At 39.0% G+C, this 16,373-nt stretch overlaps 1 protein-coding gene across 1 annotated transcript in view; it reads left to right on the top strand.

Moving 5' to 3' along the window:
• The window catches only part of LOC134351333 (ALS2 C-terminal-like protein), a 112,537-nt gene that overhangs the window by 67,764 nt on the left and 28,400 nt on the right, over positions 1-16,373 (top strand). The window contains exons 11-16 of the mRNA XM_063057410.1: positions 1,416-1,618; positions 2,901-2,966; positions 6,408-6,503; positions 7,732-7,893; positions 10,312-10,423; positions 13,645-13,722. Coding sequence (XP_062913480.1) covers positions 1,416-1,618; positions 2,901-2,966; positions 6,408-6,503; positions 7,732-7,893; positions 10,312-10,423; positions 13,645-13,722 — 717 coding nt within the window. The remainder of the gene's footprint in view (positions 1-1,415; positions 1,619-2,900; positions 2,967-6,407; positions 6,504-7,731; positions 7,894-10,311; positions 10,424-13,644; positions 13,723-16,373) is intronic.

Below are 16,373 nucleotides of genomic sequence, written 5' to 3'. Positions count from 1 at the left end.
AGTATGATCAGAAAGGAGGGATCCACACTTTGATTTCAATCTACCTGTCCAACATGGGGAAGCGGGTATCAAAAATAGACCTGCTCAACCAAATGTAACCATGGGGTGAAGAATAAAAAGAATTTGAAAGGAAAATACTTCCAAGAGGACCACACCCTCTTTGCGTGTATCAATGACCTGGAGAGCTATGCTGGCTGGAATCAGGGCATTGTGCTTTGGCTCTTGGTAGGGTCACCCATGCCAAAAAGGTCAAAGGGTAAATGCCAGACAATGCCTGGGCAAGACTAACAACGCTGACTGGTTAGGTAAAACTTGTGGAAACAGCAATAAAGAATCCTTCTCCATTTGCGTGCAACGGTATTCCTGAGTCTTCACCTAGACAGAAGTTCACTGGACCTCTGAAGGGCAGAGGAATTGTGGGAGACAAAAAAAACAACTTGGCGCTGTCCCATAAAGGCAGAAATGAAGACCCTGAACCAGATCTGGGGCACAACGGAGAAGAAGGCCAAGTACATACAGAGATGGAGGAACTTAACTGCTGACCTAAACACCAGTGGTGTAATGAGCAATAAAAAAAAGTGAAAGTAAAAATTTATTTTAGTTCACCCTGCGAAACCAGAGTAACCTCTGGTACTCGCTGCCACTTGTGAACTTTTTTCAGGCAACGACATACTGTCAACCGGAGTTGATGAACTAGAGCAGAGATATCCATTTGGAGCAATTAATAACTAGCAAGATGTTCATTAGAAAGAGCCTGAGGAAAGATCAGATATTTCTAGATTGATCAGGATCAGCCCTCATCTGCTCAATTTAGTGAAGTGATCTATTTTCATCTTGAATCCTATGCAGCCTCTGAATTGAAAGTGCTGCTCGATATTCACTATAAATATCCTTCAGACTGCTCAAATATCCCTCAGTTCATTTATGCGTGTCGATAATGCATTTGTTTAATTGAAACTGGTGCAAAAATGATGGCAGAGGCTTTCTGTCCACGCACATGTCTAATATAGGCCTGGGTAATCTTCGATTCACTAGCAGAACCCTTGCTTCTCTTGTATTAGGATTCCAGAGTGAAGCCCCATTCTAGGAACAGAGTTGATAAAATCCGAGTTAGTTTCTTGATAAAGGGCTGAAAACAAGCTGCATTGTCAAAGCCTGCTGTCTCCAAGATCAGACCTGAAAATGAGTTTTTGTCTCCCCACTGAGGTAATATCAAAGATTCAACTGCTCTGTCCAAAGAGTAAGGCAATTAAAGTATTAGTGCAACAAAACAGGAAAAAAATCAGCAGCTTTTGTACTTGTATTTAAAACATTACTGATTTTACAGCAGTAATATGTAGCGTTTGTGAAATGATGAAAGAAGCAATATGAACACAAATATTTATGCTCTCTTATTTTGCTCTTTTGATGCACAGATGCTGTGGGTCTGGAAGCTGAGCCAAGCCATTCGACAGTTCTTGGACGGCAAACTAGATTTCCCCTTGTGGGGTGAGAGCAGAACTGAGAACTCGTGCAATGTTCCTGCTTGTCGTTTTGCTGCCTACACTTTTGTCAACAATCCTCGATTTAAGGAAGGCATCTATGAGGGAGATTGGTACAATGGAAAACCCCAGGGCAGGTATACGTTGTTTGGAGTTTAACATTTTTATAGGAAGTCTACCAGTAAAATACTGATTGGGAAAAATACTCAGAAGTGGGATGTTTGCCATGAAAATATATGTTCTGAGTAAAATTAAATTAAGCTACCTATTGTATCTTTACTGATCTGTGCTATGTAGAATGAAACCTTCTTTGTACATGGTTATTTAAACTGTGTTTGTATTGAGCAAAAATATGCAGGTATCCATTAAATACAATTCACTCTAAGGAGTAGGGAGAGAGAGAGAGGAGTATTGATTAGACAATACAACACTGAAAGAGTTGAACAATGATAAATTGCAGGGGTTACTGAGAGTCTGGCTAAAAGGTGAGAGGAGGGAGTTTAAATGGAATGTCCAGGGCAAGTTTTTTACACAAAGATTTGTAGGTGGCTGGCATACGCTGAAGCAAGCAGATACCTGTGCTGTTCCTGAGCTTTTAGATAGGCACATGAATACGCAGATAATGGAAGGGTGTGGGTCATGTGCAGGCAGAAGGGATAGGATTAGTTTAATACGTCAGCATTGTGGGCTCAAAGACCCGTCGTTGTGTTATCCTGTTCTATGGGTCAAAGTCTAAGTTGAGTTTACCATTATATGCACAAGTACGTGTATTATTTGGTGCAATGAAAAACTTATTGCAGCAGTATCACAGACACACAGCATCATATAAGCATCATTCACAACAGAAGATAAATTATACAGGATTTTTCCGAAAACAAAAACAGAATTGTAATACAAGAGAAGTCCACCTCAGTGCAAAGTGTTGCTAAACTGTAGTGATTAGGGTTTTGCCTGTCGGTTCAGTAATCAAATGGTTGAAGGGAAGAAGCCGTTCTTGAACCTGGTGGTGTGGGACTTGAGACTTCTGTACCTCTTGCCCATTGAGAGCTGCAAAAGGCTGGTGTGGCTCAGATCATGGTGACCTTTGATGTTAGGTGTGAGGCAGTGCCTCCTGTAGATACCACCAATGGTGGTAACAGAAGGTGATAGTTCTTTCTAAGATTGTACTCAGATAGTGAAAGTAAACAATGGTTTCAATGCTGGAGTAAAGACTTCATTCTATTTTTGGATCCTTCATAGAGGGGTTGTCAATTCCAGAGGTGCAGGCTGTGGATTCTCAATTTTCTGATCGATGCAAACTTGAATAAGGCAGATGTGGATTAAGCACCTTCATTCCATCTTTGCTATAACCTTGCATTTTCCAGAACAAGTTCAGCATGTCAGTGCAATGGTTATTAACTAATATTTTCATTGCTTCAGTGGAATCATGAAATGGCCATGTGGGCGAAACTATGCTGGACAATATGAAGGTGGTCTGGAACAAGGGTAAGTAATGCCTGATCTCCACTGACTTATTATCAAATGGCTTTTCCCTTGACTTGCTTTTATTGTAATAAGAATCATTGGTATTGTTCAGCTTGACTATTCTCCTTTCTTCTGTATGTCTTCAGTCTTTCAACCTCACCTAAAATGATCCAAATCTTTGCCGTTTCTGTTTTCTGCTCACTGAGCATTCTCCTTTGACAATAATTATCAAGGTTCCACAAACTCTAATCATGTAGCATCCAAACGTATATCTCGCTAGAAATATTCAGCAATTTGTCTTAATTGTGCAATAAAGCCCAGTGCAGTTGATATTCTGTTTAGTTTTGGGTGAAGGTGAGTCACTCATACTGTTTGACTAGCTGGACTAGTTCCTTAATTGCCCTACCTTTGTGTTTGGGTGGGCCCAGCAGGACTTTCATTAACTAGCATGATTTAGCACCCACGGATGCAAACAGAATGGATTTCTTTCCTTCTGCTATGTAAATTGTGATTAAAAACCATTCCATCTTTCTGTATATTTACTTCTTCAATCTATTAAGAGTCTAAATAACCATTTGTGATTTTCTACATCTGACCCAACACAAATGGTGAAAACACAAATCACAACATCAGTGAAATTAACTTGAACCTCCGCTCCAGAAAAATAACTCCAAAACATTAAAAAGTGATCAGAATCAGGTTTGTTATCACTGGCATATGTCGTGAAATTTGTTGTTTTGCTGCAGCAGTACATTGCAATCATAATAATAAAAAACTAAATTACAATAAGAAATGTATATAAATAATTAAATTAAATGTACAGAGCAAAAAGAGAGCAAAAACAAGCAAGATAGTGTACATGGGTTCATTACCTATTCAGAAATCTGATGGAGGGGAAGAAGCTGTTCCTGAAACCATGGTTCTGGGTGTCAACATCTCTGAAGATCTATCCTGGGCCCAACATATTGATGCAATTACAAAGAAGGCAAAGCAGCGGCTATATTTCATTCAGAGCTTGAAGAGACTTAGTATATCACTGAAGAAAAATGAATTTCTACAGATGTTTCATGGAAAGCATTTTAACTGTTTGCATCTCCATCTGGTATGGAGTGTTTACTGCACAAGATCAGAAAAAGCTGCAGTAAGTTGTAAAAAGCCTAAAGACACATACTCACATTAGCACTTATTCTTGTCTAGTCTTGTTCCTCTTAGTTGCCACTTAAAAACAACATTTGTGATTCAACAGTTTAACAGGAGGAGTTCGATATGTATGGAAACATGTTTATTTTGCATGCATTCCTCTCTGCAAGGCACTGAAAACACCCGGCTTATAAGTGATTTTATTTCTGACAGTGTCTTTAGGTTATTACAATCCTGGTAATGCTATTCTTTTTCTACCACACACACAAAAATTGCTGGTGAACACAGCAGGCCAGGCAGCATCTATAGGAAGAGGTACAGTCAACGTTTCGGGCTGAGACCCTTCGTCAGGACTAACTGAAAGAAGAGATAGTAAGAGATTTGAAAGTGAGAGGGGCGCTTCCCACTCTTACTATCCCTTCTTTCAGTTAGTCCTGACAAAGGGTCTCGGACCGAAACGTTGACTGTACCTCTTCCTATAAATGCTGCCTGGCCTGCTGCGTTCACCAGCAATTTTTATGTGTGACACTTGAAATTCTAGCATTTGCAGATTTCCTCGTGTTTGCTTTTTCTACCACCATGTTTTTTCCTTGAACATATCCCCTAATGTGAGCCATTTTGAGCAAATCTTAGCATCTGTCCAAATAATTCTTTTATTTGTGAATTCTCCTGTCTAGAACACTGGATATTTTACAATTTTTATGTTGCATAAATCTAAGTTCTGCTGTCACGGTCAGAAACTTTGCCCAAGCATTTATTTTCAATTGTGGCTTGAAGGCTTGTTGAGCTAATCAAAATCAGAATCAGTTTTAATTCCACTGGCATATTTCCATACTTACAGAGCTTTACCTGTTAAACTGTTAAATTACAATTGTTATTCGGCAGCAGTACATTGCCATACATAATAAAAATGGCAAATACAGTAAGTAATTATATATAATGTATATAAATATATAATACATAAAAGGTAATGCAAAAAGAGAAAAAAAAACAAGTAGCGAGGTAGTGTTCATGGGTTCAATGTCTTTTCAGAAATCTGATTTCAGTGGGAAAAAGCTATTCCTGAATCATTGAATGTGTGCCTTCAGACTCCTGTACCTCCTCCCTGATGGTAGCAATGAGAAGAGGGTATGTCCTGGGTGATGGGGGTCCTTAATGATGGATGCTGCCTTTCTGAGTCATCACTTTTTAGGTCTGGGTGCTGGGGAGGCTCATGTCCACGATGGAGCTGACTGAGTTTACAACTTTCTGCAGCTTATTTTGATCCTGTGCAGTGCCCCTTCCCCCATACCAGGCGGTGATGCAGTCAGTTAGAAAGCTCTCCACCGTACAGCTGTAGAAATTTGCAAGTGTCTCTGGTGATGTACCAAGTCTCCTCAAACTCCTAATGAAATATAGCCACCGTCATGCCTTCATTGATATGTTTGAGCCCAGGATAGAACCGCAGAGATATTGACACCCAGGAACTTGGAATTGCTCACTAATTAAATGAGACATTCAGTTTACTCCTGAGTGAGGCAAACATTTTGCTTTGATAAATGAAAAGGAGATTTGCTTTATTTAGCTAAGGTTGCAATTAGTGGGAAAAGATGACAGTGGCACAAAAATATGATCAGTGTGGTACATAGAATGTGCTATATATACTATTTCTGGGATTCCTGCCTACGAGGACATTCTCCTTTGAAGTCTAGATGAAGGGTCTCAATCTGAAATGTTGATTGCCTGCTTCCCTCCATGCTTCCTGACTTGCAGAGTTCCTCCTCCATTTTGTGCACTTCTCCTTTTAAAATATTGTAAAAACCTACCTAATTGACGAAGCTTTTAATCACCCATCCAAAACTCGCTCTGTGGCTTATTGTCAAGGTCCTTTGATTACCTAGAATACCTTGAAGATTATTGTTGTATTAATGGTGCAAACTGCTCTTTTCTGTATAAATGGAAACGCCAAATTTTAGATGAGTAGCTTCCAAACTGAACAATGAAAAATCTCTTGGAAACAGCTCTAACAATTTGATGGAGGGGGGTGGGAAGAAGTGGGAATCTGCAGAATAAATGTAAGTGGTCCATATTTATGTTACCATTTTGTGTGGTCCTTCCTGACCAGCTGAGTGGCAAGATGGGTTGGCTGATTCTCTTTAAAGTATTGTTACGGCTGCACAGTAAGAAAGGGGGAGAGAACATTATTGAACTCCGGCTTAATTAGCTTTGCAGAGCTTTGAGTGGGAACAAAACCAGCTCTTGCATGACCATATGAATGCTACTGTTACACTGATGCAATGTTTCAATGATATGACTGAAATAACCATTGGTGCTTTGTTCCAGGTTTGGTGTATATGTCACTCCTGGAGGGCCAGAGAGCTTTGACTGTTACAAGTGTCACTGGAAAATGGGAAAGATGCATGGTTATGGCATCTGTGAGTAAGTACAACTAGTTTTCGATTCGTCAAAATGGTCAGCTCTCAGGCTATAGTATAAGATGATCAGCTTGGATGAGTTAAACTCCAGCAACTTTTATGATCTGTGTTAAACTAACTCACTTATTTCAAATTGAGTACTAAATTTATGCCCAAATGCTAGAAGTATTTCCCTCAACTAAACTAGATTATCTGCTCCATATTTGCCTTGTTTCCATTCCCTCTGCCCCTTCTTCTTAAACAGGGATCTGGCATATACATTTCTTGAATCCATTGACATTAAACAGGAAGATTGATCAATTATGCCTGAACTATTTTCTATACTGGCTATCCTGGATTCTGCTCATTTTGTGCTGATCTAGTGCATTCTTCACAGCCATCTCTGAATGCTCTTCTATTGTACTTCCTTTTTAGTTTTATGAAGAAATATCATCTGTAATGCTTTAATTAGCTTAGTTCTAATTTTATGTTCAAGGAAATACATTTCTTAGTTTGTATTCACAACTGACACAGTCCAGTGTTTGGCCTTCTGTCCATTTGAAAACATCCTTTTATATTCACATTTATGGCTGAGACTTGGAGAAACCAGTTCTTGTATCCAAAGTTTCATCTTAGTGAATCACCTTTGGACTATTTCCAAGAACATTCCATGCTTTTTTTCAGTGAGAAATTGTAGTACAATTGCCACCTGCACCTTCATTATGGAATTCAATCTGTTAGCACAGAAAATTGCATAGACAGGTTCAGGCCTATTTGTGCATTTGAATTTCTAATATTTGTTTAGGGTGGTGAGAAAATGTGCCAAATGAGATATTTAGCTCCAGTGTCTAAGGCAACAATGGTGCTAAGTTTTCCCTAACCCCACCTTTGGTTGACTCTACTTCTCTCAGCAGACAGTTTCCACTTGTGCAAATGCTTGTAAACTCTGATGCCTTACATAAGCAAGTATCGTTCAGTATCAATCCAGTTTGTTTGCCAGTGGTCTGTGATGTGATCATAGGGGTAACTTGCCACAGATATACGTCTGGTATTTCCTGATTTCTCATGATTTCAACAGGACTCACTAGATAAGGAATAAGAATAATAACTTTTGTTGAGATTTCAAACCACCCCGTCCCCCATTTTGCTGTTTCATTGAAGACTGTGGATTGAATTTGGAACAACATGGCCAAATTTTAATATAATATACACCCCAATGTGAAAACAATACTCAAAAGTCACTCTCTTCTTAGGTATGGAAATGGCATGGTCTATAAAGGTTACTTCCAAGACAACCAAAGGCATGGATTTGGAATTCTACACAACTCTTGTTTGAAAAAGCAAGCCTTTAAGTATATGGGGCACTGGGAGAATGATAAAAAAACAGGATACGGAGTGCTTGATGACCCTGAAAGGTAGGAGGCTGTCAAGTAGATTGTAATATTGAATCAACAGTCAAAGAGGAGAAAAGACTCTTCCCCTCAAAACTAATGTATATACTTGTGTGTGGAGATGGCCTCAAAGTCAGCTTGGGTAAATTTTGAGAATAATTTTCTGGAGGTGCATGTTTTCCAGAAGTTTTCTAGCACCCAGAAAGAGACATCTAATTGTCATTTACCTTTGCTGAGATAGCTCTTCAACTTCATGCACCACGGTTAACCCAGTTGGGATAGTGATAGATGGGCTCTAGGTGGAACTGGGGCCTATTGCATATTGTTATTCAACCATAGATCTTAGAAATGTGTGTGAGTTGATTTTGGTGGAGGACACTGCTCTCCTTTATGATTCACACGATGCTAGCCACATGACTATCAAGAATCCACAAGAATAACTGTTACAATAAACCAAATGGCGAAAGTGATGTCAGTAGAACATATTCCAGGAGTGAGTTGATGCATTGTTCGGTAGAGTTGACAGTCAGATGTCTCTTTACAAAATTAACTTCCCTTCACGCCATGTTCACATTTATAGTCACAACAGACACTCCCATTGTATCGACTGTTTCATTGAAAGTTTGATTTGGAACAATAATCTTCAAGATTATCCACTTGCCTCAGCTGGTGAAATCAAGGCTGGTCTCTGTCCTTAATCAGCGATAATGGTTGAAAATATTTTAATAAGACTATTAACAACTGACAGCTGATTTTGTATTTTCTATGTTTAGTTTTGCATGGACATTAGTATGCACTCCTCCATCTGATATTTGAGTTATATTTCAGGGTAGAAGATTGGACATTCAGACTCCTAGTATTTAATTAGGTCTTGACTTCTCTGTATCTGAATCACATTGACCTGCATCTCTGCATAGTTCACTGCAACCTGAAACTGGCAATAAACAGTCGATCTTAGTGTTGAGTGTATAATTAACCTGCATCAACAGACTTTTCATGAGCATGTTCCAGATGTTCTCCACTTTTGATGGGTTACAACAAAATCTACATCTTACTCGTTTTTTATTCCTGTGTCTTTGATGTCAGCAAAAAGAATTTTCTATATGGAGAAACTAGTCACTACTAATTACAAGATTGCCTCCAACTTTATATGTTTTGATGACTTGTAAATAATAATGTTGGATGAAACCACATCATTTCTGGAAGTGCCTATGACTGATAACTTGAAGTATGCTGCTGTTTACGTACCAATGACTTAGAGTATTTTCTAGTATTTCTGCAGAAAGACAACGACATTCATTGACATCTTCCATAAAAATGCCTTCAAAATAAAATATCATCATGGTTCAATTGTTGTCCACTGTATTGAGTTAGTTATTTGTGGATCCCACCCCAAGTCTAATTGATTTGTCCATGTTTAGAACTTTAGTGCTACACTGAAGGAACATTTTAAAATTGGTTAATTGATAAACTGGTATATTCTTGACACATGTGCTGAGGCAAAGTGAAAAGGGTTTCTTTTTGCATGATATTACTACAGATAATTTCATTACAACAGTATATTGAGGTAGAACAAGGGAAGCAATAGCAGAATGATGTGTTACAGGAAAAATGCAGACAGGCAATAAGGTTCAATACTATAATGCGACAGATTGAGGTCACGAGTCTAGCTTGTTGTACTCAGGGACATTTCAATGATCTTATAATGACAGGATAGAGGCTCTCCATGAGCCTTGTATGTGTATCTTCCGCTCAAAGAGGGGGGAGAAGTGAGAAATGTCCAGGGTACGTGGGGTCTTTGATTATGCTGGTTGTTTTAGTAAGGCAGCAAGAAGTGACCCTCTTTAATGCCAGCACATCTTTTCTTTGATAAGTGGCCCAAAGCTACTCAGAATACTCCGTGTTGTCTGACTAATGCCTTATAAACCCTCAGCATCACATCCTTTCTTTTATATTCTAGTCCTCTGAAATGAATGTTAACATTGCATTTGCCCTCCTCACCTCGGACTCAACCTGCAAGTTAATTTTTAGGGAATCCTGCACAAGGACTCCCAAGACCCTTTGAAACTCTGAGTTTTGAATTATCTCCCCATTTAGGAAATGGTCTACACCTTTATTCTTTCTATCAAGGTGCATGACAGCTCAACCAGAATTATTTTCCTCAGCAAGTTTTTAAAAAATTAAATGTGAAGTGAGGTCTAACCTTGCCTACCATACTTTATTCTAATAAAGAAGCTTCTTTGGGCATGCAAGGAGATTTTTACACTTCGGACATATACTTGAACCTATGCTGTTGTTCAGAAGGTGTAGAAATTTGGGACAGAAGAGAAGATGCTTGAAATACTATTTTCTCAAGTAGTGTATTTGCCTATCATTATTTTTGAAATTGTTCTGCTTTTCAATCATTAGCCAAAAATAAACTGAACCTCTGATTCTATGCAGAGGGGAGAGGTACATTGGCTCGTGGCTGGAGGACTGCAGACATGGAAGTGGCATTGTTATCACACAGTCAGGAGTGAGCTATGAGGGCAATTTCCAAAACAACAAGATCATCGTGAGTAGCAATTAGTCTATCCACTGACCCAATATAGATTGGATCATCAGCCTTCTCTTGTCCTGCCTTCAGTATATTAAACTGAGACCCAGTCTGTTGCCTCTGCTGATGTGATTTATCTATCTGTGCCTTTTTTTTGAGAGGAATGGACGGTGTTCTCTGTAGCTTTGGCCAAAATTTATTCCTCAGGCAATGTAAATAAAAATATAATTTCAACACAAGTAGGATTCTGTTTGCAAATTGATTATTGAGTTTGTTTAAAAAATTAAGGCATTAATAACTTTATTATAAGACCATAAGATATAGGAGCAAAATTAGGCCAGTTGACCCATCGAGTCTGCTCCGCCATTTCATCATAGCTGATTCATTTTTCCTCTCAGGCCTTATCTTCTGTCTTCTTCCTGTATCCCTTGATGCCCTGACCAATCAAGAGCTATCAACCTCTGCCTTAAATATACATAAAGACCTGGCCTCCACAGCTGCCTGTGGCAAAGAATTCCACAGATTCACCACTCTCTTCATCTCCATCCTAAAAGGACATCCCTCTATTCTGAGGCCGCGTCCTCTGGTTTTAGACTCTCCCAAAATAAGAAACATATTCTCCACATCCACTCTATCAAGGTCTTTCATCATTTGATGGGAATCAATGAGGTCACCCCTCGTCCTTCTGAATTCCAGGGAACACAGGCACAGAACCATTAATCGCTCCTCATACGACAAGCCATTCAATCCTGGAATCATTTTCGTGAACCTCCTTTGAACCCTCTTCAGTTTCAGCTCATCCTTTCTAAGATGAAGGGCCCAAAACTGTTCACAATACTCCAATTGAAGTCTCACCAGTGATTTATAAAGTCTCAACATTACATCCTAGCTTTTATATATTGGTCGTCTTGAAATGAAATCTAACATTTCATTTGCCTTCCTCACCACAGACTCAAATTGCAAATTAATCTTTAGGGAATCCTGCCCAAGTCTCTTTGCACCTCAGTTTTTTGTATTTTCTCTCTATTTAGAAATTAGTCAACCCTTTCATTTCTTCTACCGAAGTGCATAATCAAACACATCCCGACACTCCATTCCATCTGCCATTTCTTTGCCCATTCTGCTAATCAGTCTAAGTCCTTCTGTAGCCTGTCTATTTCCTCAAAGCTACCTGCCTCTCCACATATCTTTATTTCAACTGCAAACTTCACAATAAAGCCATCAATTCCATCATCCAAATCACTGACATATTATAATATAAAAAGAATCGGTCCCAACACAGACCTCTGTGGAACACTACTAGTCACTGGCAGTCAAGCAGAAAAGGCTCCCTTTATTCCCACTCTTTGCCTCCTGCCAATCAGCCACTGCTTTATCCATGCTCGAATCTTTCCTGTTATACCATGGGCTCATAGCTTGATAAGCAGCCTCTTGTGTGGCACCTTGCCAAAGGCCTTCTGAAAATCCAAGTGCACAACATCAACTAATTCTCCTTTGTTTATCCTGCTTGTTATTTCTTCAAAGAATTTCAGCAGATTGTCAAGCAAGACTTTCCCTTGAGGAAACCATACTGACTAAGGACTATTTTATCATGTGGCTCCCAGCCACTGAGGTCAGACTAACTCTCTTGAAGAGTGGAGAGACATTTGCAATTATCCAGTCTTCTGGAAGCATTCTAGAATCTAGTGATTATTGAAAGATTAGTTGTTAATAGATTCAGTCATCTCGTCTTTCCCCACAGCCATTGAACCAAGGCCTAAATACTGAATATGCTGTGAGGCCACTTTCAATGAATTATACACGTGCTCCTAAGTCCCTCTGTTCCATTAAACTCTCTAATGCTCTATCATTCATAGTACAAGTCCTATGCTGGTTTAGCTTTTCAAAATGCATTACCCTACTCTTATCTGAACTGAAATCCATTTGCCCTTCCTTGGCTTACTTTCAATACAGATTAAGAGCCCTTTGTTACCTATGATATCCTTCTTCACTATCAACAAGAGTCCAAATTTGTGTCGTCTGCAAACTTACTGATCAAGTCTGTTGCATTCTCATCCAAATCATTAATATAAGTAGTGAATAACAATGAACGAAACAGCAATCCCTGCAGCACACCACTAGTCATCTGCCTCCATTCTGAGAAACCATCAACCTCTCAACTAAGTTTGAATTCACTTAATTGCTCTCCCTAGATTCCATGGGGTCAAACCTTCCAGACGAGCCTAGCATACAAAAACTTGTCGTAAGCCTTGCTAAATTCCAAATAGACAACATTCACTGCCCTACGCTCAATTACTTTTTTGATTACCTCTTCAAAAAGCTCTTTAAAAATGATCAAAAATGATCAAATATGATCTTCGAAACACAAAGCCATGCAGACTCCATCTAATCAGATTCAATCCAAATGCCGGTAGATCCTGTCATTGAGAATTCCTTCCAGTACCTTTCCCATTTCTGATGTCAGACTGACCAGCCCCGGCTTGTCCTTGCTACCCTTTTTAAACAATGGAGCAACATTAGCCAGTTTCCAATCTCCAGAAATCTCATCAACGGATAATAATGAAGCAAGTATCTCTGAGAAGACCTCCACAGTTTCTCCTCTAGCCTCCTACAAAATCTGAGGGTGCACTTGATCAGGTCTTGGGGATTGTTCAGTTTAATCTTAGATATTTTAAATGGTTGACACAACATCACGGTCTGAAGAGATTGTACTGTACTGTAAAGTTCTTGTCTTTATTCTTAATGCACTATAATGCTGAAAGTTCCTCGTCCCTATTAATATGAATGCCCTTCAAAACATCTCCATTTGTTTCCCTTAAACCTTCAACAATCATGCCATGTTCCTCAGTAAACAATGATGAGATATATTGATTAAAAATCCCACCTATCTCTTGCAAATCTAGGCATAGACAACTCCCTCTGTTCAAAAGACACGGTCTCAACTTCTCCAGTCTATCCATAGGATTTTTTTTTTGCTTCATTCGTACAGCTATTACATCTTTGCTAAGGCTGGGTTTCAGACTGGATGAAGTACTGCTGTCATGGTGAAGTCCGTGTTTTATAATAGTTCTTCATGACTTTCTGTTCGACGTCATGTCTTTTTCCCTTGGTCTTCTACTCTACTCAAATGATATAATGACCCTCACAATGAATACTAATTCACTTTCCACAATTTTGTCAAATTAACTGTTCTTTTTAAAACTTCTCAGCATCTAATGACATATTCACTATTTCATCAGGGTCCTGGGACAATTTTGTCAGAGGATGATTCTGTCTATGAGGGAGAGTTTACAGAAGACCTAGTTCTAACTGGAAAGGTATAAATTTTAACCTGCATGTTATAAACAGGATGTTTATTTGTGTGTTCTGTAAAGATGTCCCAGTTGGCAAATTATTACAAATTTTAAATGACTGATGGAAATCGTGTTCAATAAATTACTATTACTGGTGTTCACCCATGTGCAAGAAACAACCACTGGGAACTTGGGTGCAAATGTCACTGAGCTCTGCACAATTTAATTAATTAACTAAAGCGTGTGCCAGCAATGCTGTACACATGAGGCAGCTATCCCTCCCGCCAAACAAAGCAGTGCATAGAATATTAATTAGTAAAATACATACACCAGATGGAACAGGAATTCAGGAGGTTTCATTATAAAAGAAAGGATGTCTGGCTATTACATATAGGTTGAGAGCTAATTGAGGGGTTTAGAATATTTAAGCATACAATATGGTAACAATAGATTCATATTGCATTATTAAGTTAGTAAAATGTGTGAAACACTTGTATCAAAAACAAAAATTACTCAGATCTGAGCATAGTGGGTGTTTGGGAAATTAAAGGTATGAGAAGATAAATGAAGCTTGGAAAGACTAGGTATTCCAGGAGTCAACATAGGGTAGCAAGCATAGTTCATGGACACAAAGGTCTTGGTATGATTTAAGTTTTCAAAAATGCATCTTTTAAATTCTCATTTCTGCCCTCCTGTCATGGTCTAAAACATCATCTGTTCACTTCCCTCTATACTTGCTGCCTGACCCGCTGAGTTTCTCTATCACTCCGTGTTGCTAACAGGCAATGTGGCAGCATGAGCAGTAAATAAAGGTTAACATGTTTGCTGAAGTAAAACTGTCGCTATTTACAGTGACTATCTGCAACTCTTTCTAGAACTAAGTACAGTATTTGTATTTTTATGAACTACCCAAGAAAGAAGGATCTATAACATTGCAGGCTTCCAGCTTTGAAAAACAAGGGCCACATTCATGATTATCTGACTTCAAACTTCAGTTAAAATGATTGGGAGTAGTAGGAAGATTAAGAGAAGGAATTGCATTTTATGTCATAACTATATTTAGCAAAATACAGGAACACATGGCATTAGATTGAAATTTCTTTTTCTACATTATCAAGTCCAAATCAAGCAGAATAAATCACTACTCTATTTGCAGAGTGTTTTATGCTTTGTAACTCCAAAACATAAAACTAATTGAAAGAGAAACAAGGGAGCCTGAGCGATGTGTGTAAATTTCGTTTCTGCTTTTACTGAGGAGCACACTTATGATGTGGTGATAGAATAATGTATGCTATTTCTGTATTTTTAGATACAGCCCATAATGAATTATTTAAACAACAAAGAATGCTTAATCAAGCAATATATTTACAATATCATACAAATATTACTGAAATATTAAATACACAACACTCCTCCACGCTTAGCTATAGACTCCAACTCAATATAGAATGCATCTCAACAGTGAACTGTATAATATAACCACTACAGTCTATAGACATCCACAGCATTGTAAATGGCCCATTCAGGCCTTTAGATTTAATTACGGTGGAAGATTTCTTGCTCTCGTGGGCTGATGTATTTCCCGACCGGGGATGTCACTCTGCTTGGCAGGTGAGACTTGTGGCTGTGAAACAATCTCAGGTTCTGGGGCCTCCCCTGTGGTGGTGGTTGTAGGACTCTGGGACTGCAGGAAGTGGTTCTGACAGCTCTGGACACCTTTCTTCTCTAAGAATTGACTCTGCTCTCCTCAATTGATCAATGTCTCAGCTCATGATGACATCAGACACCAACTCCATTGTGTAGGAGAGTGGACCTGTTCTGTCTTTAATCTTTCCAAGTGGCCACTTCTGATCACCTCTGTAGTCCCTCACCAGGACTGCTTGTCCAGGAGTGAGCATTGAACCTCCTTGCTTGAGAACCCCTCAGCTGTTTATCCTGCATACTCCTTCTGAGACTGGGTTAGAGGACATTGAAGTGTGAGGGCAAGGGACAACCCAAGAACAGCACTGCTGGTGCGTCGTTGGTGGTGGAGTGTGCTGCCGTGTGATATGCAAGGAAGAAATTGGCGAGCTTCTGAACCCGCGTCAGTGCAGTGTGTTTTGCTGACGTTGCTCACAGTGCATTCTTTAGACTATGGACAAACCTTTCCGCCAAACCATTTGTAGCTGATTGCATCGCTGGTTTCTATTTCCATTGATACAGTGATTTCAACTACTCTCTTAAATGAGCTGTGCTTCTATTACGAGCCATTTTTGAATGGCTTCTTGTAACACACAAACCAAACGATCTCTCAGTGCATCACTAAGTCCATCATTGAACTGAGAATGATCAGACAATCTCTTCAATTCAGCCATGTACGCTGAAATGGCCTCCCTTTCCTTTTGATTCTGCTTATGAAACCTAAAGCATTTTGCAATCCACCATGGTTTCTGTTCTGAATGTTCCTGCACTACTTTCACAATATCAGCAAAGCTAATTTTGGTTAGTTTGTTGGAGAACATCTAAATAAACTTATTGCTCTTCCACTAATTGGATCAGCAAAATTGGCACTTGTTTCTCATTGGCTATCTAATTTGCTTCAAAATACTGCTCAAATCACTCAGTATGTAACATCCAGTTTCCTCTTATGCAATCGAACGTGTTTAGTGTATTTTTCTGATGGAACTTGTCATTTC

The sequence above is a fragment of the Mobula hypostoma genome, chromosome 1, assembly GCF_963921235.1.
Source record: "Mobula hypostoma chromosome 1, sMobHyp1.1, whole genome shotgun sequence".
Lineage (NCBI taxonomy): Eukaryota > Metazoa > Chordata > Chondrichthyes > Myliobatiformes > Myliobatidae > Mobula > Mobula hypostoma.
Note: the sequence above shows the minus strand (reverse complement) of the source record. Positions and strands in the feature narration are given on the sequence as shown.